Source organism: Anolis sagrei, chromosome 3 (assembly GCF_037176765.1).
Source record: "Anolis sagrei isolate rAnoSag1 chromosome 3, rAnoSag1.mat, whole genome shotgun sequence".
Taxonomy (NCBI): Eukaryota; Metazoa; Chordata; class Lepidosauria; order Squamata; family Dactyloidae; genus Anolis; species Anolis sagrei.
The window spans coordinates 110,610,808-110,634,292 of record NC_090023.1 but is presented as its reverse complement, the minus strand read 5'-3'; the positions used below and the strand labels follow the sequence as shown (position 1 = coordinate 110,634,292).

At 39.2% G+C, this 23,485-nt stretch overlaps 1 protein-coding gene across 1 annotated transcript in view; it reads right to left on the bottom strand.

The window, feature by feature from the left end:
* Nucleotides 1–8,115: 8,115 nt before the first annotated feature.
* The window catches only part of NALF1 (NALCN channel auxiliary factor 1), a 434,567-nt gene continuing 419,197 nt past the window's right edge, over nucleotides 8,116–23,485 (bottom strand). Inside the window, exons 2-3 of the mRNA XM_060769593.2 lie at nucleotides 21,904–22,075; nucleotides 8,116–12,353 (exon numbers count right to left, since the gene is read on the bottom strand). Coding sequence (XP_060625576.2) covers nucleotides 12,058–12,353; nucleotides 21,904–22,075 — 468 coding nt within the window. The 3' untranslated portion in view covers nucleotides 8,116–12,057. The remainder of the gene's footprint in view (nucleotides 12,354–21,903; nucleotides 22,076–23,485) is intronic.

Sequence of the window (23,485 nt, the reverse complement as noted above, 5' to 3'; positions counted from 1 at the left end):
GGATCCTCTTCATAAAGATCTGTCAACAATTTTAAACGGCTCTGCGGGCAAAGATCTATTACAGTGGTTCTCAGCCTGTGGTCCCCATGTATTTTGGCCCACAACTCCCAGAAATCCCAGCCAGTTTATCAGTTGTTAGGATTTTTGGGAATTGAAGGCCAAAACATCTGGGGACCCACAAGTTGAGAACCACTGATCTACCAGATGAATAGCACTACCCAAAAGAGAAGGAGTTGAGGAAAAAGCTGAGTTACACCACATCTAAAGCTTCTTCAGCACAGCACAGTCACAATGCTGGTACAAAGTCAGGCCAAGGCAAAGAGTAGTCCTAGTTAATTCTTAACATTTCTTGGACTGGGACTCATGGATTTTTGAGACACTCCAACAACTTGAATGAAACAGAAATAAGTGAAGGTCTACAGAAGACACTTTGTCACCTCATCTGACCCACATTTTATCCAACCCTATATGATTTATCAACTTTGAATTGGGTGTCTCCCAGTATAGTTCCATGCATCCCATAGCTTCATTTCACAGTTAGGATTTGAAATTACTTGAGCCAGATATCTTTCCCATAATCTCATCCTGCCATTTAATGGAGTATTACTTACATGCCTACAATCTATACATTGGGATAGATCCTTATTCCCTTCCTATCATAGAATCATTCTATGAAGAACCATATGATTCTGACAGGCTGACTGATCGTGTGCAACAACCCTACCACCTTTGGCTTGTTACCTTTAGCACTATAGTCTTGTTTTTTTAAAACATGGGAAAATAGTTCTTATAGTTCTGAACTCCTAATTAAATATCCCTGTTTATAGGTGCAAAGGCCTAAATACTCAGAAGACACCAAATCCTGTCTTGAATCTCAGAGGTTAAGCTGGGTCAGGCTCTATTCAGAGGAAAGCAATGGCAAACCATATCTAGGTATTTCTTGACTTGGAAAACCCTGAGAAATGTGTGGGCTCTCCCAAGATACAAAGATTATTTTAGAGGCTGGGATACTTGGCATAGGATATGTAACAAGTTAAGAGAGTAACACAAACCCTGTTATCTCCAATGGGATGAAGATATAAATTATTGAAGAAAGAAGTCTCTTTATAAAAGACATTTTGAATATGCATAAACATTTGCCAATGGGAAGAGGACATGGAGAAAATAGTTATGCTAAAAGAATAGAATCAGCATAGTTATGTTTGGCATTATAGCTCTTTTGAGAAATGTTACATGTACCAACTAGAAAGGTTTTGAACTCCAGTTATTGGTTTCCAACTTTCACCCTTCATTCTTGGCTATATTGGCTAAGGATGATACATCCCACATTCCTGTTTTATATTTGCCACCTGCCAACTCTACCTTAGTTTAGTCACAAAATGGTATGATAGAACTATTGTCATAGTCTCACACATCCTGGTGAAATTTAGATTGGTCTTGGATATTACCCTTCATAGGAATATTTGACCAATTGGACTTTTCTGTTCTGAGAAATTTATGGAAGCTGAAGGGCATCTTTGGGAGTCATTGCCATTGGTCCCAAGTGTTCTTTATGATGCTGTCAAGCCCAATCAGCTCTGTGGTTTCCTGAAGATCTAGGAACCATGAAATAGACCATACAATGATTAGAATGTGAATGAGCAAACCTCTCAGCAAATGTGGTGAAATCTGTGTTTGGGACCATATCATTTTGCCTGCTGCATGGTGATGCTGATGATGGAAAAGCAGTCATAGGGCCCTTCCACACAGCCATATAACCCAGGTTATCAATACCGAAAATCCCACAATATCTGCTTTGAAATGGGTTATCTGAGTCCACACTGTCATATATTCCAGTTCAAAGCATAAAATGCGGGATTTTATTCAGCCACGTGGAAGAGGTCATAGGTATCCATGCCTATTGCATACCTGAAGAGTCATCTGCATAGCTTTCCCCAATGTTTGGGAACATATTTGGAGAAGCTTCTGCCTAGCTGACCTTAATCAATTGTTGTGATCCTTTAAGTGAAAGTGGAGAATCCTGATCTGGGATATTTATCCAGGAGTCCATATTTCTGCCCTTGAGGAATCCTGCCATATTTTTATATGCTTAAAGATCACAAATCCTACAAATCTAGGAGCAGCATAAACATTTTGTCTCTAGAAGCCAGTCAATTTGGTCAGGATCCCAATGGTCTCATCTCCTCTTTCCCTTCCTTGTGTGTCCTTCCCTTTTGACAACTGGCTTTCTTTATTTGTAGCCCTGCCTACTGTCATGTGTGAAATTCAATTGCTGGTCCCAGGTAGAACAGTTTTTCATATTTTATATCTTTTAAACATTTTTGAAATAGTTATCATAGGAAAAGCTGTATTAGCAGAAAAATGATACTGAAATGCAAACCAATTATTACATTTATGTAATATTATGTATTCCTCCAGGGAGCTCAGGACGGCATACCCCTTTTCCTACATTTACCCTACAATAAGTAGAGCAAAGGGACAAAAATGGAGTCAGAAAAGGTAGTTGGCTCAGGCGCACCCCATGGGGTTCATGGCTCATTGGAGATATTATCTATCCAGTCTGCCCACTCAAAGAGGAGGGTTCCCTAAATGCTGATCTAGTCACATTAAAGGCTATTTAGCAGACAATATAACATCTTATTCATGGATTCAATATCCATGGTTTCACTTACCTATGTTCTAAATAATATCCTCAACAACCCTCTGGATGTGTTTGTTGGCCACTCTAGGCATTTCTATAGCATTCAGTTCTATAGTATGCTTCTGGCCAAAATATAGTCAGGTATTCAGGTGTTCATGGTGGAGGGGGTTGGGGGTTGGGATATATCCTTGGTGGATAAAGGGCTTGGTAAATAATCATTATGAAACTGAATGTAAGAACCACATTTTCATAATACAGTTTTCTTCATGTTTATTTTGAATCAATCCCACTAAAATAAAGGAATCTTTCTCCCAAGTAAAGTGTGCATAAAATCATGACCTGAAACTTGTATGGGGACTGCAACTTTTCAAGTGGACTTGCATGGAATTTAGAATTGCAAATATGTGTTATGTCTAAATTCTATTACTTAATTATGTACAGCACCAATGTACATTTTGGTCACCATACACATCAGACACCAATGTGCATGAGGCATTCTTGTCAGTGTCTTGTCACACATTTTCACAATTCACTCACAGTTTCTTAGCTTTTCTGCTATCGAGTTAAGGAGTATGCAAATTTACACTGACAGGTCATATAGGATTTTTAAGCATATCCTTAACACTGGCATGAAAATTATGCAGTTGCTCAAGTGCCTTAAAGGGATTTGTTACCCCAGATCAGATATCATGGAGCATAGCCAAATTGGACGAAGTGGTTCTCAACCTGTGGGTCCCCAGATGTTTTGGCCTTCAACTTCCAGAAAACCTGGGATTTCTGGAAGTTGTAGGTCAAAACACCTGGGGATCCACAGGTTGGTAACCACTGACCTAAATGTATGTTTTTGTATAGTTTGTGTTATTATTGCAGGGTGAGACCCTGAATGGAGAGGGATTTCCAGTTTAGCTCAAGTCATATGGCATTAGTGGCTGTGATGGGTTCTGCCAAAAGAAAGATGGACTGCATCCTAATACTACCACACATCTGGAGCAAATAATAGGGAGCTTCAGAGTATTTCATATGTTGAGCAGTCCCATTATTTCAATCTGGGAATCTAATCACATCTTTGTATTGTGTTAATACAAAGAACAAATTTAAAGGTAAATGTGCATATTTAATTAAGCTTTGTTTTAGCATATATTTGTGGCTTTTAGTAAATGAAAAAAGCAAGACTGAATTTGCCATTATCTCTTTTTTTATTACTACAGTTAACTATTGCATTATTCCTTTTTAACCAGGTGTTGCAGTGCCACAATGAAGTCTTTCAAGATGAAGCGAATTAATCTGGCACATCTGTGTGTGTATCTATTTGTAGCTACTTCTGCATATCTCAAATTGAATATATTTAGAAACTAAGTTGCTAGGTGAATTTTCCAGTTCATTCTGCTCTGGTTTCTTCTTGTAGCATATGTCTCGAGTTTTCAAGCATATACATATTGGATGAAATCCAGTATAGGGAGAAAAAATATGAAGCCCCACCTCCCCCTCCTCATTTTCTACACGATTAATCTCCCTCCTGTCTCCTTACCATGGTTTAGTAAGGGACAGGAAAGGTAAGGAGATAGGATGGGGGGAAACAACATAATTTTCTCTTATCCTCCTTTATTCTGTAGAACATTGGGAGGGTCCTGGAAGATGTCTTCTTGTTGGGCATATACAGACAGAGCTGCTTTTTTCTTTGTTATCTATCTGGCTACAGGAGCATAGTTAGATTCTTCCGGTCCACCCCTGACCTTCCGTAACCATGAAGAAAGGGGTCCAGGAAGACAATGAGCCTCAAGGAATGAGGATTGTTTCCTGAGGGGGGGGGGGGGGTTGATGAATCTTTCCCTCTACAGTGATCAGAACACTGCTTTATGTCACCAACAGGATGCCATTCATTATTAGAGATGGGGGTGGGGGAATTTATTGACTCCAGATTTTTATACCAACCTTTTCTATCTCAAGAAGGACATGACTTGGAAACTCCTTTCTGTAGTCAAAATATGTGTACAAAAAGCAAACATCATGGGGAAAAGATGCACAAAAATGAGTGAGCCATGGAAATAACACACAAGAACCCATTGTATAAATGCATAGTTTGCACAAAATGTATATATTAGGAAAATACATACTTTAACATGAACATTAATGCGTACATTAGAAAATGTGCACACATATTTGTGTGGACTTTAAAAAAATTATACAAAATTGGGGTGAAATGAACTTGAGGTTGGAAAAATGGAAACTGAGCAGAACTGAAATCAACAGATTCTACCCACCTCTGTCATAAGAAAACTAAGGTCAAACGTATCATTTTCTTAAGCACATTTTTGTGTCATAGAGTCTGGGCAGCAAATACAATTATTATTTTAGATTTGTTCTCACTTTTAAGAGAGCCCATATACATTTCTACAATGATGTGGTGGACAGAATGTTGTACTTATTGAAAGAACTTAATTGCTTTCCCATTCAATCATAAAGATAATTGAAGAAGCTGTGTTAGCCCACCAGTGTGATGTTCCTGAATTTGTCTGAAATGGCTAATGCCATTTAATGTATCCTAAAGGGAGAGTGAGAATGGCTCAAAAAGAACTGAGGTCTCACCAGACAATCTGTGTGTATGTGTGTGTCAGGTAAAGACAACACACAACACATTTACCACATGTGAATCTCCCACCTGGTTCTGTAACAAAATTAGCTGGTTTGGTAATTCTGGAAGTTTATTCTGAAATAATGATTTACCTGGGAAAAATGAAGACCCCATACTCCAGACTGGGTCTTTCCCACCTGCTCCCATGTTACCAAAATCACCCTCTGAAATGCTTCCCATTCTTGCTGTCTATGATGCCTTTTCCTTGTTTAATTTGGGCTCCCACCACATCAAGTCATTTCAGAAAATAATTTACATATTGTTTTTTAGCTTGTATGTATGCTTAGTTTAAAAGAAAATGGACCTTGCTGCCTAGCTCTGGTAGCTGCCACTCATGATTTAACTATTCTAGTGGTCCTGCGATATTAATGGGGCTCTGACTGGGGGCAAGGGGAGAGTTTCCCATTCTTGGACAACCCCACCTGCTTTAAAGAACAAGGCCTAGATCCTATACCTTCACAGATATAGTTACACCAAAACAGAGGTGAAGGCAGCAAGAAGAAAACAGCAGCATTTATGACCAAGGTAAGGAAAGGAAGGCAAGGAAAATAAGACCAATGGGAGGATATGGTTGTTAGCCACCTTCTTCTGACACTGCTACCACATACCCCCTGCGCATGTGAAAAGAAGGTAACACCACTTATCTAGTGTGAGCAGTGTGTTACTATAGGATCCTAGTTTAGGACTCATATCTAGGACCCATGTCTTTCATAATTTGAATCAGACACACTCTACTAGTTTCCTCTTATAATTTGCTAGTTAAAGGTCACTGTTCTAAACCTATCTTCTTGCTAAAGCTGATAGACATTACACCCAGCTTCACAGAAATTGGCTTCCCAAACAGATTCATTCACCACATTAGAAAGGCAAGAATATAGTTATTACAATATAATTTATGAATATTTGTACAACCAACCAAATGTGTTAAAATAGTCTGCTGTGAAGCTCAGCAATTTTCAAACGTCCCACAAAAGTACAAACTTGAGAACCACCACTCCAAAGAGCTATTAGAAAAAATCTTTTTATTTTATCCCCCAGTTTCTGGGAAGATTCATATGTGTGTGTATGTGAATGACACATATGCACACATGCTAAAGGGAGGAGTACAAGTCTAAGAGGCTGGAAAACTCTTTGGCATGACTCCAAGTTTCTCATTACAAACGTTTGCCTTAACCTTCCTCCTTTCCTGAGAGGAGAAAGGAAATAATTCCATGGGTGCCTGGAATTCCATGTCTGCTGGAATAATTCCAGCAGACATGATAAATTTCTTTGTCGTAAATTTGAAAAGATACTGCAGGCAGACATATGACTGCACAACAGCATCATGGTTTTTCAGCACAGGCATATAATGATTTGACCAGTTGTCAGGAATCTTTCACAGAGGCACAGTAGCATCTCTACACATAGAGAGCATAGATAATTTTGTACACATAGGTTGTGTGGAGAGAGAATTTTGGCATGCTGTTGAGTCAAGTGGCTTGGCCTACAGATGCAATACAATGAGGCTACAGGATGATGGACAGTCAGAAGAAGCCAACATATTTTGGATGTAGAGTACTATAAGGGCAAGTGACAATTCAGAGAAAGATACTGAATATGCAAAATGCAGACTACTGAAATTGTAACCGTAAATTTTTGGTTTATCCTTTAAAGCTGCACCAACAGCTTTTTCTGGTACCTCCTTAAGATGATTTCACCATGTGAATGTTGTTGTAGTCATAGTACTGCTAGAATGTCTACTATTAGTACAAGGCCAGGATTCAAGGATTTACTTTAGATGTATCTAAAAATTTAGTTTTTTTTTTACAAAAAAGTACCTTTTTTTGAACAGAGAGTCCCCCTGACATGTCACAACATTTGAAATTCCCATCAGTTTCCAACATGTCTAGTGATATGTCTATGTGCATTTTCTCTTTGAGTTCATGGAACTTCAGATTGTGCTGCTTACCAGCAGCCATTCATTAGCCATACATTACACTCCAATGGAAAAACCTACAACTTAAAAAATATGGAGGATAATGCAACAGACTGAGTTTACACAACAAGGATTCAGAGGTCCTTATGTCAGCGTTTTCCTGTTATGATAACAATCTCAGGTGAGGCACTCCAGGGTGTTTTGCACAAATTGCCTTTCTGATTTTCCCAGGTTGCTTAGAGGTCAATTTTTGTTTGCAAAAGCTTGACATTCCACAAGCTTTAGCAGATCAAATATCACATCCTTCTCTTATTTATGTGATCTCTATCACCAGTTGGATAAAGATCAAGGCATTTTTGTTTATATCAGTTTATACGATCTTTTATCCTATACTCCATGAAAAATGATCTTCATTTTATTTCAGCCTTCTTTCTTGTTTCTGAATACATTTTATACACATAGCATAATGTAGTGGAAATGATATTGTACATGTTCAATGAGGGGAGGGCAGGGAGTAAGAAATGTGTTTGTTTTCTTCTAGTCTAATTGTTGTCATTGAGGCCTTCATGATGTTTCTGACTTATGGGACTTTCTTGGTAAGATTTGTTCAGAAGTGGTTTGCTTTTGCTTTTCTCTGAAGAAATGTGACATGTCCAAGGTTACCCAGTAGGTTTTTATGGCTGAGCTGGAATTTGAATCCTGGTCTCCAGAGTTGGTATATCCAGCACACAAACCACTACATCATAATTGTGTAGTTATCTGTTTGTGTAGTACTATTCAATTCCCAGACACATTTGCCAACTCTTATGTGTGGTGAGCAGTGTCGGTTACCTGTAGTTCTGTGTTTATAGGCAACTATACTAAAATTTCTTGGAAACTCTATCCATCTTCTTTCTTCAACAAACTCATTTGAAGCTGGCAGCTCTCTTGTGCTGCTTAAGGATGTTAAGCATCATGCCATCTTTTTTGTTGTTGTTAATGTGCGGAAGGACAACCTTGGATAGCTATATTTGCAAAAAGTATTCTATCTCTTTAATGAAAGGAAAAGTCAATATAATGTATTCTCATATGTAAATGCAATAAGGAAATAACATAGAACTCTGATTGTGACTTATGACATTTGGCTTTGCAGTATTCATATATTGCACAAACTGGAATTTTCTGTTTCAGAAAATAAAACAATAAACACATCAGGGGGAAGTCTGCCCTATATGACTGCAAAATAGAGATCATTTTTTCATAGATTATGGTAAAATATTGGAGCATTGTCTCTCTGAAGCCAGTTGTTCATCATGTATGTCCAAGTTTTACAGTACAAGGAGAAATGGAACAAGATGGCAGTTACAGTGGCAAGATGCAAATTTATTCGGGCAAAAGTAATAGGTGCACAATATCAAGCATGCTCAGGTTTGTGCCAAGAAAACTGTTACGGATGAGGAATGGATGGGATGAGGTTTTGCATCATACATGATTACGTTTCTCTGAACTTCATAAAAAGAGTCTTTTTTCTGTATGTGTGATTTCCTAGCTGCCACTAAGAAAAGATACGGACCACACTGCTGGAGTAGAAATACCCTGGCTCAAACAGTAACATACATCACAGCAGCAGGCTCCCCGGGAACATGATATTCCTTTTAAAAAAATCAAATAAATGAATAAATGACAGAAAGGGCAATGGAAAAATGGTGACAAAGAATTCACAGACCATGTAACTGCAGGCACCTATTTGAAACGGAAGGGGATATTTTATGGCGTCTTTAATTGAAACGGGTTGTGCTTCCTGCTTCATTTTACTCATAGTTTGGCTTCTCTTTTTGAAAGCATTTGGATCAAGTTGCCACTGTTTTTTCTTCAGCTCTTGTCCTCTTATACCACTCTCGGCTTGAAGCCAAGGGGTGATAGAGCTGTGTTTCTCCACCCCTGAAAACACATTTTACAAAATGACATAGGAGAGGAAGGAATAATGATTTCTCATTTGGTATTCTCTGCAGTACGTCACCATGAGGCAAAATAGGGTGCCATCTGAGTTTATAACCGCATCTCTTCTTTAGACGCTACTTCAACCATGAGATAAATGGAACTCCCTACTGTATTGGGACAGTACAAACCAGAAAGAAGAAAAGAAAAGAGGAGAAAGAAGATGAATGTGTTTAGTTCACGAATGAACCAAAACAATGCAATGTATGCCACAGGAATGGATGTGGTTGAATGGCCTTTGCACAGCAGAGGTAGATCAAGGTTTATAACAAACTGTTTTCTGACCATACACATTTAATATCAGGAGAAGAGGTCAGTTGAACAAGAGCGCACCCAAGTGCTTTCTGACTTGTGTGACCTACATCCCTCCAGTACTGCAGCCCAGCCCAGTTATTGCTGCATTACTTTTAGTAATAGACCTGATATGCTTTGAAATCTACATTCTATCAATGGTTAAAGCTTTCTCTTTCCCACCCACCACCCATCTGTCTTCAAAGCATTCCCATAATATCCAGCGTCATTCATAAGATGTGCTCTTTCAGGCAAAAAATGCACCATGTTTTTAATGCTGCGTAAATAGGATACCTCTGAGTGCGCATGCACAGTGGAGAGAAGGGGAAAGGGTCAGGAAAGAAACTGAAGCTGGAAAACTGCATTTTACGTGCTTTTTTGTATTTGCACAGGTCATTTTAAGATCCTCATTCTCAGTCATAGCAAAACACTATCAAAACAAGAAGTCTTGCAAAATAGGTGAGCTTATACATCTTAACAAATGCATTATTTTTAACCTGCCAAAGCAGTAAGGGATTGTTCTCTTTTTCTTGTCTTGTCTTTTCTTTCCTTTTTTGCAGAACTTCACAAACCAGAAAACATGAATTAAAATGCATATCAACACCGCAGTGATGAACAGAAATGCTTCTTGAAAGGGGACAGGGAAGAAGGATATTGATAGCTAGAATGCAGATAATAGATTAGAGCTAAGAGAATATTTACTATCTTTTTGTTTCCTTCATCTCCCAGCTACACAGCAAACAGCTCTAAAGTGCACTTTCCAAGTGTAGTTAGAGAACAGGAAGGATTGAAAAGTTTTTTTAAAAAAACAGCCCTTATTAACTTTTCCTTCCATTTATTCTAGTGTAAACTCTAAAAAGCCTTTTTAAAAAGCAAGTTCTCATACACTCAGCATGTGATATGATCCTACCCAAAAAAGCAATGAAAAAGGCAATTGGATTGTTCATCCCCCACCCCACTTGACTACGCATAGCCCATCATATCAATTTTATTGCACACGCATGAAAATGATCTATTTTAAAGAAAAAGGAGAAATGTTTTCCCTCAGCTGTGTGAACTAACATATTATTCTATCTCCTATCCATTCCCAATGCCATAACCCCCTTCACTTTCAAGGATGATTTCATATAAATGCAATATTTAATGCAGGGATGGACAAACTACAAACTCCAGGTGAGGTTCAACTGCCAATTCTATCATTCCTCACCATTGGATATAATCAGTTAGGGTTGCTGGGAGAGTTGCAGTCCATCAACACCTAGAAGGTGGCGTGTTGACAATCCCAACATGTGGTATGTTGACAATCCCCAATTTGAGGAGAGCTTCACACACTAAATTGCTGCAAGATAGAACCACAGAGATGTCAGACATTTGTATACCTCCATCTTAATGCACCAGTGGACTTCTCTGGGGATTCTGGTTGGTCCAGCAAATCCAAGACAGGTGTACATTCATATGTGCACTAGATGTGTGTACACCCATGTGTGATGTCCACAAATACTATACTTTCTGCAAAGAAATGGTTCTTCTCACAGCAATCACAATGTGTGAAGGCAGCCTCCGAATGAAACCCTTGTAGGTGTTCTACAGCTTTGTCAGGAAAAGAAGAGAAAAGATTTTTGCCCCTATAGATTTCTATATTGGCATGTGCCAATTAAGTGACTGTAGAAGAATTAAAATTGTAATTCACAATGAATGCCAAACTTTTCATCGCCATTCTGATGGCCTCCTATCTCCTCAACTTGCTGAGCCCTTAACCTGTTTTTCACATTCCATGTTCTAAACCAGGCTGCTCCTGTTCAACTGACCAGTGAAAAAGGACTGGACTTTTTTGAAAATGGGAATTGGAGCAACAGTTTGTTATAGATTTCTTTACATTACAATTTTCACTAATCTCACCATCCTATGGAGAGCACTTCATTCTTCTGACAGCCTCCTTGCCCTCCACCCATGGAGCCTCACTTTGGGTTTATTCAGTCAGGGGACTCAAATGCAACAGTGGCAGAGGCTCATCTGAGACATGCGCCCATTCATTGTGATTACACAGACAGAAAGCAAGCGGGCATTGTCTGCTTTGGGGCACTTCGGATGAGGGGAAGAAGGAGAACCATTTTTGTGGGGAACACGGCCATTTAGGGGGCTGGTTTCATTTTTTTAATCTGCTAGTTTTGCCATGGAATCACAGCAGTTCTTTCTCTAATAGAAATTGACAAGACATAAAAGACAGAACTATTGGATGAACACACACAATGACTAGAAATAGATAAGACAGTGAAAAGACTTAGTTTAGCTCTGAGAAACTGTCCGAAAAAAATAAAATCCTGTATTAACAAGTGCAAAAACAAACCAAAAAAAAGAAACTCCAAACATTAAAACACAGTGTATAAAATGGTGCGAGAAATTTAAGTCACCAGACAGCCTTTTAGTCAATAAAAAGCTGTATATGATGTGTCCTTGTTTGGATTATGGCCCATCTGTTGAGTTTTACCCAGAAGGCCTTTGGAGGAGTTAACGGAGGGCAAAAGGACCCAGTTTTCTCATGTTTGACTGCAGTATGTGTGGGACTGCTGTGTGCCTGTGGGAGGAGATGGATCAGTTCTTTTATTCCTCATTGGCTGAATGGTCTTCCAAATTTGTTATGCCTCCAAAGCCCAGTTCCGTTGAGTTCTGTGCTGCTGAGACCGTTAGTACTGTATGTAAGAGAATTAATACAAGAACACACAGTTTAAGTCTGCTGTTACACAGTCTTGATGCTGATGAAACTGTAAGTGATGTCCGGTGACACATCATCGAGTCACTTGTTTTTATAGTCCCTTTGGATTGGTTATCTGATAATAGTCCCCATCTGACATCACAGCATTCTGGTTCTGCATTGGTTGGATAGTTGTCATAGAGCCCTGCAAGGGGAAAAATACATAATTAATTATCACAAATGCTTTTGCATTGTGAAGCAGTCTTCTGAATGCTCAAGTAATAAACTTATAAAATTATAGTTTAATTGATATTGATTTTATTCTACAGAGTATGGAAAGGCATATACACTGAAATAAAGAAATAGTACCTTCATTTCATTTCTGACTTATACAGACCCTAGAACAAATTCATCACATAGTTTTCATAGAAGAATTTGTGCAGAGATGGGTTGCTCTTACCTTCCTCTAATGCTGAGAGAGTGTGACTTACCCAAAATCACACAATGGGTTTCCACAGTCAAGCAGGTATTCAGACCCTATTTTCCAAAGTCACAGTCCAATTCTCAAACTACCACATCAAGCCAGCTCTCAAATGAATAATGTGAAAATTAATTAATGAAGTGAAAATAATAATTCACTCCTCAAATATTTTCACACTGTTGCATCCTTAATATGAGTCAAACTAGTCAGAAGACCACTTAACCAGCTACAACTACCAACTTGGGATGGTTTCTACAGTGTTTGGCCACATAATGTTGAGTGAAGTGAACATTATAGAGACATATTACTTAATTTCATGAAGGTGGCAAACTGGCATAGAAGCAGGACCTGTGGTGATGGTTCCTATCACATAATGCCAAGCACAACCCATAATTGGTCCGCCACCTCTCTACAACAAATCCATCCCCTGCTATTGATGGGCAAAATCTGTTAACAGTCCTTTATCATGCCATAGCCCTGCAACTTATCTTGTGTGATGATCTCCTGATTCACTTTTGTGCTGGCATGTCAGCACAGAAATGACATCAGGTGGTTAGGATTGTCCTTCTCCCCTGATTTCCCCTTGCTGTAACTCATTATTTTTATTCACTTAACCTAAATTTTGCTACAGTTGTGGAGTTGCCTTAAATAAATTATTATTTGTTAAAACAAAACCTCTGGAGCAGCAGAACTGCTACCCAAAGGAACGCCATTGGACAATGAATCTGCAAACCTTTGCAGAAATGTAGCCCTTGGGAGAGGTGAAATGGTGAGGATAACTATATCAATAAATTTCTGCTATTGAGGGAATACCATGGCCTAGAAGTTTCATATAGTGAGGTCCATCGTGTTTCAAATCTCATAAGTGGCACAGCTTGGAAAAGTTACTTTTCATAGATCCCAGAATCCTCAAGTGAGCAAGGCCATTTGCCATACTGACTGGGAAATTATTTGTAGATGGGGGGTCGGAGTGGTCATAATTCAAAAAGTAACCTTTTTATGCAGAGGTAAACAAAATATAAAGTGCTTATTAATTTAGGCACTTGATTCAACAAACAAGAAATATTAAATTCAGTTATCTGGTTGTTTTTAAGTACTAATATACATTACTTAATTTAATATTTATGTTAATGTTTCAAGCCCAATCTGCATTGGAAATAGCAACAGCCATCACAGTGGAAAGAGGATTTCAACAGTGGACCCAACAGACAGAAAACAAGGATCAAGTGGTGCAGTTTCCGATTCTTTAAATACATGATCTCCACAAATTGTTCACTTCATAGTGTTACCAATACCTCAGAAGCTATGTGAAGAAACATTCTTATACTTAATAAAAGCTTTGTGTAGTAACATTTGAGCCAGCTGAAATGCCAAAATGCTTGCCTTGTGGTAGAGAGTTGCATCATTTATTTAAAAGTCACTAGAAAATCAATTATTGTTATTTTATTGTTTTGTTGTTAATATTTATTTGCTGACTTTTTATTGTATTTTAATAGTCTTTGGCTGACCTACACTGTAGTTAAGGATTTGGGATTAAATTTATGGTTCCGCAATCTGCATTCAAAATGGTCAGTAATACTGCTATGATAGAGACAGTAAAGTGGTTCAGTGCTCCTTCAGGGTTCTCTTCGGACAGCCTTTTTGCTACTCTACTAAGAGAAAACAATGGTTCCTTTTCATAAAAGTTAAGATACAGTCCTTACATTGACCCATGGATAAGGCACCCCGGATTTTTTAGTTGATTTTTGTGAGCAACATTTCTAGACTTATACCTGTGTATATACAGTATTTCTAAAAAGTGTCAACTCAATTTCAGTTTAAGCTGTCTTTCCAAAACCATATTATGTTTTATATTAGTTTGCTATTGGGATTTTTTATGCTTTTATTGAATATTTTAATTGGATGTTTAGTGTTGTGTATTTTAAACATTTTCCTTTGTACTTGCAAAAAATGATGAAAAAGTAAATGAACGTTTTCCCTAAAATAATATTTAAATAAACCACAGGGACATTTAGATTCTTGAAAACAGGGGAGGTTTTTTTTACAAGAGACTGCCTCAAACTCTATAGTGTACTAGTCCTCATTTATCATATTGCCTTTTGCTCTGTACACTCATGAATGTAAGTTTTTTTAACAGATATTGAAGCAACTCCAGTCTGCTTTATTGTTACACATATTGCTGATGACCACCATCACTGCACAGCCATGAGACTATTACTTGGAATACTTCCCATGATCTCTAATGTGTTCATTTTATTCCTTTTATTTTTGAAAATGGTTATATTGATTTTAAATGTTAAAGAATCCCAGAACTGTATGTAGTAATTAATTCAGTAAAACACAGTAAAACCAACCGAACATTCTCCATGAGATGCACTATGACATTTCACTGGAAATGATGGTGACATGCTGTACCCTTGCTTATGGGCTGGCATTCGTAGTTATAGTGGGTGACTTGATATGTGTGCCCCACCAACCCCTGCAATTTTGCAGGTACTAATGGGGCACATTCTTCAGTTTGTCATTATATAATGAAGGAGAAATGTGTCATGTGGACCACTTTCTGCATCAATCTAATTCCACACATAGTATAAGTCATGGAGCTTTCCTTTAAAATGTTCCATTTTAAGAAACTTCTTGTTGTAGTTGAACTAAATCAGCTATCTAACCAGGGTAGAAATGGATGATATTGTCATGGCTTTCCTCCACAAACCAAGATTCAAAGATATAGGAAGCCAGTCCATCTTCCTCCTGTTACAGTTCTCTGTGGTATCAAATACCATGATTCTTCCAGCTTTCCAGAATGTTTTTAAAGGATACATTGGGGTGGGGGGAGTAAACCACACAAACAAGGGGTGGCAAAGTCTGAGAGAATCAGTAATACCCAGTTCATGTGTGGCGTCACATGCTGGCCCAAGGTAACTGGGAATTGTACATGATGAACCAGTTTAATGGAGAAAAAGAATTAACATTAAGTCAGTTAAGCTTTTCAACCAATTTCAGGCTTCAGTACTTCATCATCACCTTGTTCATTTGGTATAGATTGAAATCTTTAGTGTTCTCCACTAGATGTCCCTAGTCACCTATTCCAAACTGTAATACTCTAGAGGTGATAAGCATGATACAACTGCCTGAAATTGATAGCTTCCAGAATATGAAACACTGCAACAAAAATCCCAAAGCCCATTGTGACCACCTTATTGGCTAAAAGGAAAACAAAGCACCTGTTTCCTGAATGAACTGAGATAAATGTTTAGTTTAGTTTACATGGATCTCTTGATGAAACCGGGCAAAGATCCAGTTGGGTTGTTACATATCATAGTTACAGAGTTACATACTGATTCCCAACCCAGTCCCCCCAATCTCTACTTACTGGGCAGCAGTCACTGCGATCAATGGGAGTCTATTCCCCTATTGATTGAGAAGCAGCAAAATTATGTTCCCATCCTTTCTCTTCAACAATAACTGTTACAAGAACCAGAAGCAGGGGTACTGTTGCAATTACTCCTTGCACTGGAGTTCTCTCGCAAGAGTGAAGATGGGACCATCAACCAGCGACTTCCTAAGAATATGGGAACAGATCCCAATCAGAGTGCTTTCCGATAGGTAAGTGGGGATTGGGAGACTTTCATGGTCCTCATCTATCCTCTAAACTAGGGATTGTGAATATGGAACAGTCATGATAGCGAAACTTTAGGTTGCATGTTCGTAACTGCCTAATAGGATGCTGGGCCCATATGGAAGACGTAAGCTTGATTCAATGATTGCTGCTTATTTGGATTGTAAAGGCAACGTATGGAGAAAGAAGTCTTACATTTTTGCATTCACATTTTATAAGTTCCTTTTTGCACTGAAGCTCTTGGAATCTACCAGGCAGCATAGCCAGAAATGATACTGTCTGGAGAATGATCTAGAAGCTATAATTCAAAAAAGTTACTTTTATAAACTCTGCTCATATTCCAGATCACCTCCTAATTTTTTGGATTTATTTTAAAAGGGCTTGATTCAGTTGTAGAGCTAGGTAAAGTGACATGACCCTATTGAGTTATTTAAAAACAGAGATCGCATTTTGAATGAGGAGAAACATTCTCTAACTTTGTTCTAATATCAGCTATGCATCTTTAAAAATGGTGATAAAGGTCTTCTGCTCTGTGAATTCAACAGATTTAATTAGCCACAATATTGTATGCATACATTACTCTTAACAGCGTTGTCAAAAGCAGGTATGATAAAGTTCCTACTGTTATCTCTGTAAGTATCACCTGTTCTCCCTGTAATAAGACCCAAACAGCCCCAGATTATTTCAGAATTTGCCTGGGCTGTGTTTCAAGTCACAGAAGCATAGGAATGGTCAGTCTACACAAGGGACCAGTGTATACATGCTTTATGTATGTATTTTATTTAGTTGATTTATACTTCACCTTTCTCTGCAGATGGTACTCAAACTGTCTTATTATATGTATTAAAAGAAAATAATTGAATGAATATAAAAGCATTAACGAGTCAATTAAATTAAAACATTACTTTTAAAACACTAATTTAAAACCATTAAAGCACATGTCTATTTGTGTTCATGTTTAATAATGCTTATTTTAATCTGGTTTTAATTTTTGGTGGTTTAATCTCATTTTCTACACCAGCATAACAATTAGCAAAAATGTTTTATGATTTCTGGAAGAGGGTTTTCTCTCATTTCAACCACACACCCAGGTTTCTCTGGGGAGGACATAGGAAACAGCCTGCTTGGTTGCTACTCCTAGGCAATGGGGCTCATTCAGTGTTATCTTTTAGCTGGCGAAAACATTCATGAATTTTAATAATGCGTCTTTTAATTTGTTGTATGGTGGTTTGCATTTCAAACTGGGAGAAAAAGCATTATAGAAACAGTAATAATAATAACAACAGTTATATGACCGTTCCAATGGCCTAAATCCAAGTTATATTGTGTTTTGAGATCATAACCAGGATCTGAACTATGCTTGAAACAAACCAAGAGTTTTGAAACAGCATCAACACTCTTCCTACAATCAGCCCCGGTCAGCAGTCTAGCTGTATCATTTAGGACCTGCTGAAGTTTCCAAGCAATTTTGAGAGGCAGACCCATGCAGAAAGCATTGTAATTACCAAATGGAATATAATCAAGGAATATGCTACTGTGGCCAGATCTGACATCTCCAAGAAAGGGTGCAGTTAACACAGTAGTTTTAATTATGCAAACATATTCCTGGCCGCCGCCACCAAAGTTCATGTCTAGATTTCAGAGTGTGTATAACCCCAGCAAGCAAGGTTTAAACCCTATTCTCCCATCTATCTTTTGACTGCCTATTAGTAATTTGCCCTTTAAATTATACTTCCATTTTTCACTTTCATCTAGTCTGTTATCGATATTTAGTATTGAAAACAGCTTCCTTGGAATCAGAAAGAGGAGAGAGAGTTGGCTGCCATTATCATACTGATAACATCAAAACCGAAACTCCAGGATACCTCTCCTAGTAGTTTCAAGTATTAAACGGGATGGGGGAACAAAACTGTGCCCTGAGAGTGCCTCACTGAGCAGGAATCTCCTGGAACAATCTTCTGAGCTTGACCTTCCAAAAAGGACCAAAACAACCATAAAACAATGCTCCCAAGTCTCACCCCAGAGAGGTAGCCCTCTCAACTTGGGGTCCCCAGATGTTTTTGGCCTTCAACTCCCAGAAATCCTAACAGCTGGTAAACTGGCTGAGATTTCTAGGAGTTGTAGGCCAAAAACATCTGGAGACCCCAGGTTGAGAACCATTGATCTAGGCAATCTCTTTCTTTCAGGAAAGCAGTCTGCCTTTGCCTGCTTTAATAACTCAGGAAGGGCAAGGATCCAACAAACATGTGGTGGCATTCACCTCTCTAAGAATCCACTCCACAACCTCAGGCTGTATGAATGGATAGGTATACACAGAACAAGCAGAAACCAAGATTACATCCACTTGACTTTTATCAACTACAGCACCCAAGTGAGGCAACATTTCACCAATTTAGTCTGCAAAGCATCTTCCAGATTCCTCACAATGGACTGTCATGTAGTCCTCATTCTATTCTTGTGAAACAGAGAACAGAAGGTCCTTTAGCGCTCATGACAGTTTTGCTGTGAGATTCTGCAGATGCATATAATGGTATAAGAGATGTACAAGGCCTAACCGGAAAGTTAGGAAAGTAACTTTCACAGGGAATTTTCTTGAGGGAAGTTGGTATCACTGCCATGTAATGAGAAGCCAGCAGAAATGAACAAGCAGTGCCAGTCGTCAGTAGCTCATCGACTGGTGTTGTGGTGAAGGTTAGAGATGGGCATCCTCATTCTTGGGGGCACGGTTTTGTCATGGCTCCAGTCCTTCCTAGAGGGTTCATCACAGATGGTGAAGCCTGCTCGGACCCCTGGCCTTTGACCTGGGGGGTCCCGCAAGGCTCTATTCTGTCTCCCATGCTTTTTAGCATCTACATGAAACTGCTGGGAGAGGTCATCCGGAGTTTTGGAGTTAGGTGCCATCTCTACGCAGATGACACACAACTCTACTACTCATTTCCACCTAATTCCAAGGAGGCCCCTCGAGTGCTGGACGAGTGTCTGGCCGCTGTGGCTGTCTGGATGTGGACGAACAAGCTGAAGATCAATCCTGACAAAACAGAGGTCCTCCTAGTCAATCGTAAACCAGATCGGGGTATAGGGTGGCAACCTGTGCTGGACGGGGTTACGCTCCCCCTGAAGTCACAGGTCCGCAGTTTGGGAGTCCTCTTGGATTCACCACTTACGCTTGAGGCTCAGGCGTCGGCGGTGTCCAGGAGGGCTTTTGCACAACTAAGACTCGTACGCCAGCTGCGACCGTACCTCGCAAAGGCTGATTTGGCCGGGGTGGTCCATGCCTTGGTGACTTCTAGACTGGATTACTGTAATGCGCTCTACGTGGGGCTGCCCTTGAAAACGGCTCGGGAATTCCAATTGGTTCAACGGGTGGTGGCCAGAATGTTAACTGGCGCTCCTTACAGAGAGAGGTCTACCCTCCTGTTTAAGGAGCTCCACTGGCTGCCGTTTACCTACCAAACCCAATTCAAGGTGCAGGTGCTTACCTTCAAAGCCCTAAACGGTTTGGGACCTGCCTACCTGTGTGACCGCATCTCCGTTTATGAACCCACACGCTCCCTTCGTTCATCCAGGGAGACCCTGCTCGTGATCCCGCCTGCGTCACAAGCGCAGTTGGTGGGGATGAGGGATAGGGCCTTTTCTGTGGTTGCCCCCCAACTTTGGAACACCCTCCCCAAAGACATCAGATTAGCATCCACGTTGGCAGGCTTTAGAAAGAGTTAGAAGACCTGGCTGTTCCGATGTACCTTCCCGGAATAGGAAACTTCAGCACTATGTCCCAGAAGCACTTTATTAGAGTTTTAAGATCCTCTGCACATTGCACATGCCCTGAAATCCAACATGCCGCCTATCACACCCAGCATTTTTTAATCTGTACCCACTACTTGGCTCGGCCTTGATTTTACTGTGTTTATGGTGTAATGTTTTGTTGATATTGCTTTATGTTTTTGATTTGCTTTGAGTTGTATTGTTTTATGTTGTTGTTGTGTTGAGGCTTCGTCCTTTGTAAGCCGCATCGAGTCCTTTGGGAGATGCTAGCGGGGTACAAATAAAGTTTAATAATAATAATAATAATAATAATTCTGTTTCCCTCCAAGTGCAAAGTTCATGCTATAATACACTACCTAAATGCTAAGGGCATAAACACCACTGGGAATCATGGCAAAAAAAATCAATTTATGGAGAGGATATTATGTCATGACAGCATGTGACAAAATGGGTACGGAATATATTGTGAGACCATGAAGAAACTTCGCAGAGCCATCCAAAACAAATGTTGTGGAATGCTGACGGCGGGAGTCTGTCTCCTTCATGACAATGAACATCCACACATCACTCATGCAACACAAGAGTTGTTGACTTCATTTGGTTGGAAAGTTTTAAGCCCACTCCTCTCACAACCCTGATCTGTTCGCTAAATTGAAGGAACACCTTGGTGGAAAACAATTTTACAATGATGACAAGGGGAAAATTGAAGTGACGAACTGGCTGAAAAAGGCAGAGGGAAACTTCTATGACATAGGCATCAAAAACTCATCCCATGGATGACAAAATATATTGAACTGAATGGTGATTATGTGGAAAAAATAATGTAACACCTATGCTACAATCAATGTAAGTTTTGTTAAAATATATTCATTTTTGTATTTGTAAAAAAATCTTGTAATTTTACTTTCCAGATAACCTTCATATTATGCCTTCATTGTCACTGTTTCCATAGAATAGGCCTTCCAATGGCTCTAAGCCATATTCAGGTGGATCGGCTCCAAGTGACCACTATTGACACTCAATCTCAGCCCCACATGTTTCATTACTGCCAATTCCCTTGCACACTAGAGGGCTTGCTTGGCTCTATCACATGAAGGGGATTCTCAAAGGTAACTGTGATCACCACCCTAGCAATTTTTGTGTTCCACAGCTCAAGTACAGCTTTGATGGGATTGCTTGCCAAGCCACTGGTCTGGAGCAGCCAAGTATTTTCTAGAGAGGATTGTAGCCTGGTCTGTGGAAGTCCATGCAGCAAATTTTAGATGACAAATATCACTGTTCTAGCAGTGCATCTTTCTCCATTGTATCCCATACACAATTGATTCAGTCCCCAAGAGCATGGAAAGCTCTATCTAGTCTAAGAGTAGACAATCTGTCACCATCCAGATGTTTTGGACTACAACTGCCATCAATCCCTGCCAGTTAGGCCAACATAAGGTCTTGTGGAAAATGGAATCCAAAACACCTTCTGTATGAAACTGCGAGAACTGGAAGTGCATTAAAAACAATTGAACAAGAAGTGGCATGGAAAAGAAAAAGTAGACAGAAGGGAATGGTAGATATCTAACTCTAGGGCTCTGAGCCAATGAAGAAGTCATGTACAAAAAGAAGTAAATGAGGAGTTTCTGCAGTTCTCAAGGACAAGAGAATAGTAGTCTGAGATTCGGGGACTGTAGAATGCTTGGGTAGCAGATTCATGGCCATGGGAAGGGGCATAATGTACATTCAACATGATGTTCTCTCTCAAAGGTTTAGCTGCCCCTGCTTTGAAACCCTGGAAATCTGCTTGGCTCTAGTAATAAAAATGGCAGTAGAACAACTTGAATTAGATTAAAAATATAGTTCTACATTCAGATATACATTATAGCAACAGCTTGTGAAATCTTTCCATACCTGTACAGATGAAACTGGATAATCCTCCATAGATGACATCATCATTGTCTGGTAATATAAATGGACACCTTGTCTGAACCTCCAAACAGTATTGCTTGCAAGGAATTGTGTGGTTGCAGTGAGACTGGGTGACTTCAAAATACTGGGAACAGAGCCAGGCTTTGTAGACAGTCTATGAGAAAGAAGGGGAAAGGGAAGAAGATAAGAAAATCAGACACCGATAAGACAAAGCTAAAAATATCAGAATTAACCATGTATAACTACATGCAGTATAAAATTCTAACAAACATGCACTATTAACTTCTTAAAGCAACATAAAGACAGTCTGGATTTCCTTATGATGGTAAATCCAATAAGATGGATATTATTCTTCACTAACTTTGTTATTGAAGAATGAAATTAGTATTTTTAACTATTTTCTTCCCACCATGAGAACCAATTTGCAGTTTTTTAAAATCTTTGCCGTTGAATGTTCAGGCAACATTTATCTCAATCCAACAGATTCAATGGGTCTAGCTGAAAATGAATAAGATTCAGAAAAAAACTTCCCTGTTTCCAGGAAATGTTATTCCACAAAGTCTTCCATTATTGTTAATTCAGTCATTCTGCATTTAAGTTCGGTTCTCTTTGTGCATTATAGCACATACCTTACTCTTAGATATGAGTATTCATTGCTTACCAAGGTTTGTTCCATACCTTATCAAATTGATTTTTAAACTACCCACTTCCCAGTCACCTCGGAAGTTGTACAGCCAGTCCTTTACATTTGCTGGGTGTGGAAGCACAGGTCCACAAGAAAGTGGAAAAACTGTGAATTAAAAAAATACTATTTTTTATCCTGAAAGAACACCCCACTAGGAATCTCCACGTCATCCATCTGGATTCTGGAGCCCTTGGTGGTGCAATGGGTTAAACCATTGTGCCAGCAGGAGTGCTGACCAAAAGGTTGGCGGTTTGAATCCAGGGAACAGAATGAGCTCCTGTCTGTCGGCTCCAGCTTCTCATGTGGGGAAATGAGAGAAGCCTCCAACAGGACATTAAAACATCTGGGCATCCCCTGAGCAATGTGCTTGCAGACAGCCAATTCTCTCACACCAGAAGCGACTTTCTCAAGTTCTCAAGTTTCTCAAGTTGCTCCTGCCATGAAAAAAAAAATCTGGATTGTATAATCAACTTCAGCCAAAGGTTCTCCATAGAATTGTATCAGAATATCTATAGATAGTTAAAAGGAATATTTGAATCAAATCCATTAATAATCAAATCCACAAACTTGCAAATATGAAGGGCTGACTGTTATTCAATAAGACAATCTTTACCAAGAAAAGAAAAGAATCCCACTGGAGCATTGGGGCACACCAAAAGACCTGGGAGTCACTCTGGACTGTGTTCCGACTTATAAGAAGCACTGCTTGAATATCAATCAAAAAGTTGTGCTAGAAATAATATAATATTATATAGTGAAGACATCTGCCCTTGTACTTTGCTACTATGCTGCTGAATATGTATGCCCAGTGTGGAATACATCACACTACATTAAAACCATGGATGTGGCTCTTAATGAGACATACCACATTATCACAGG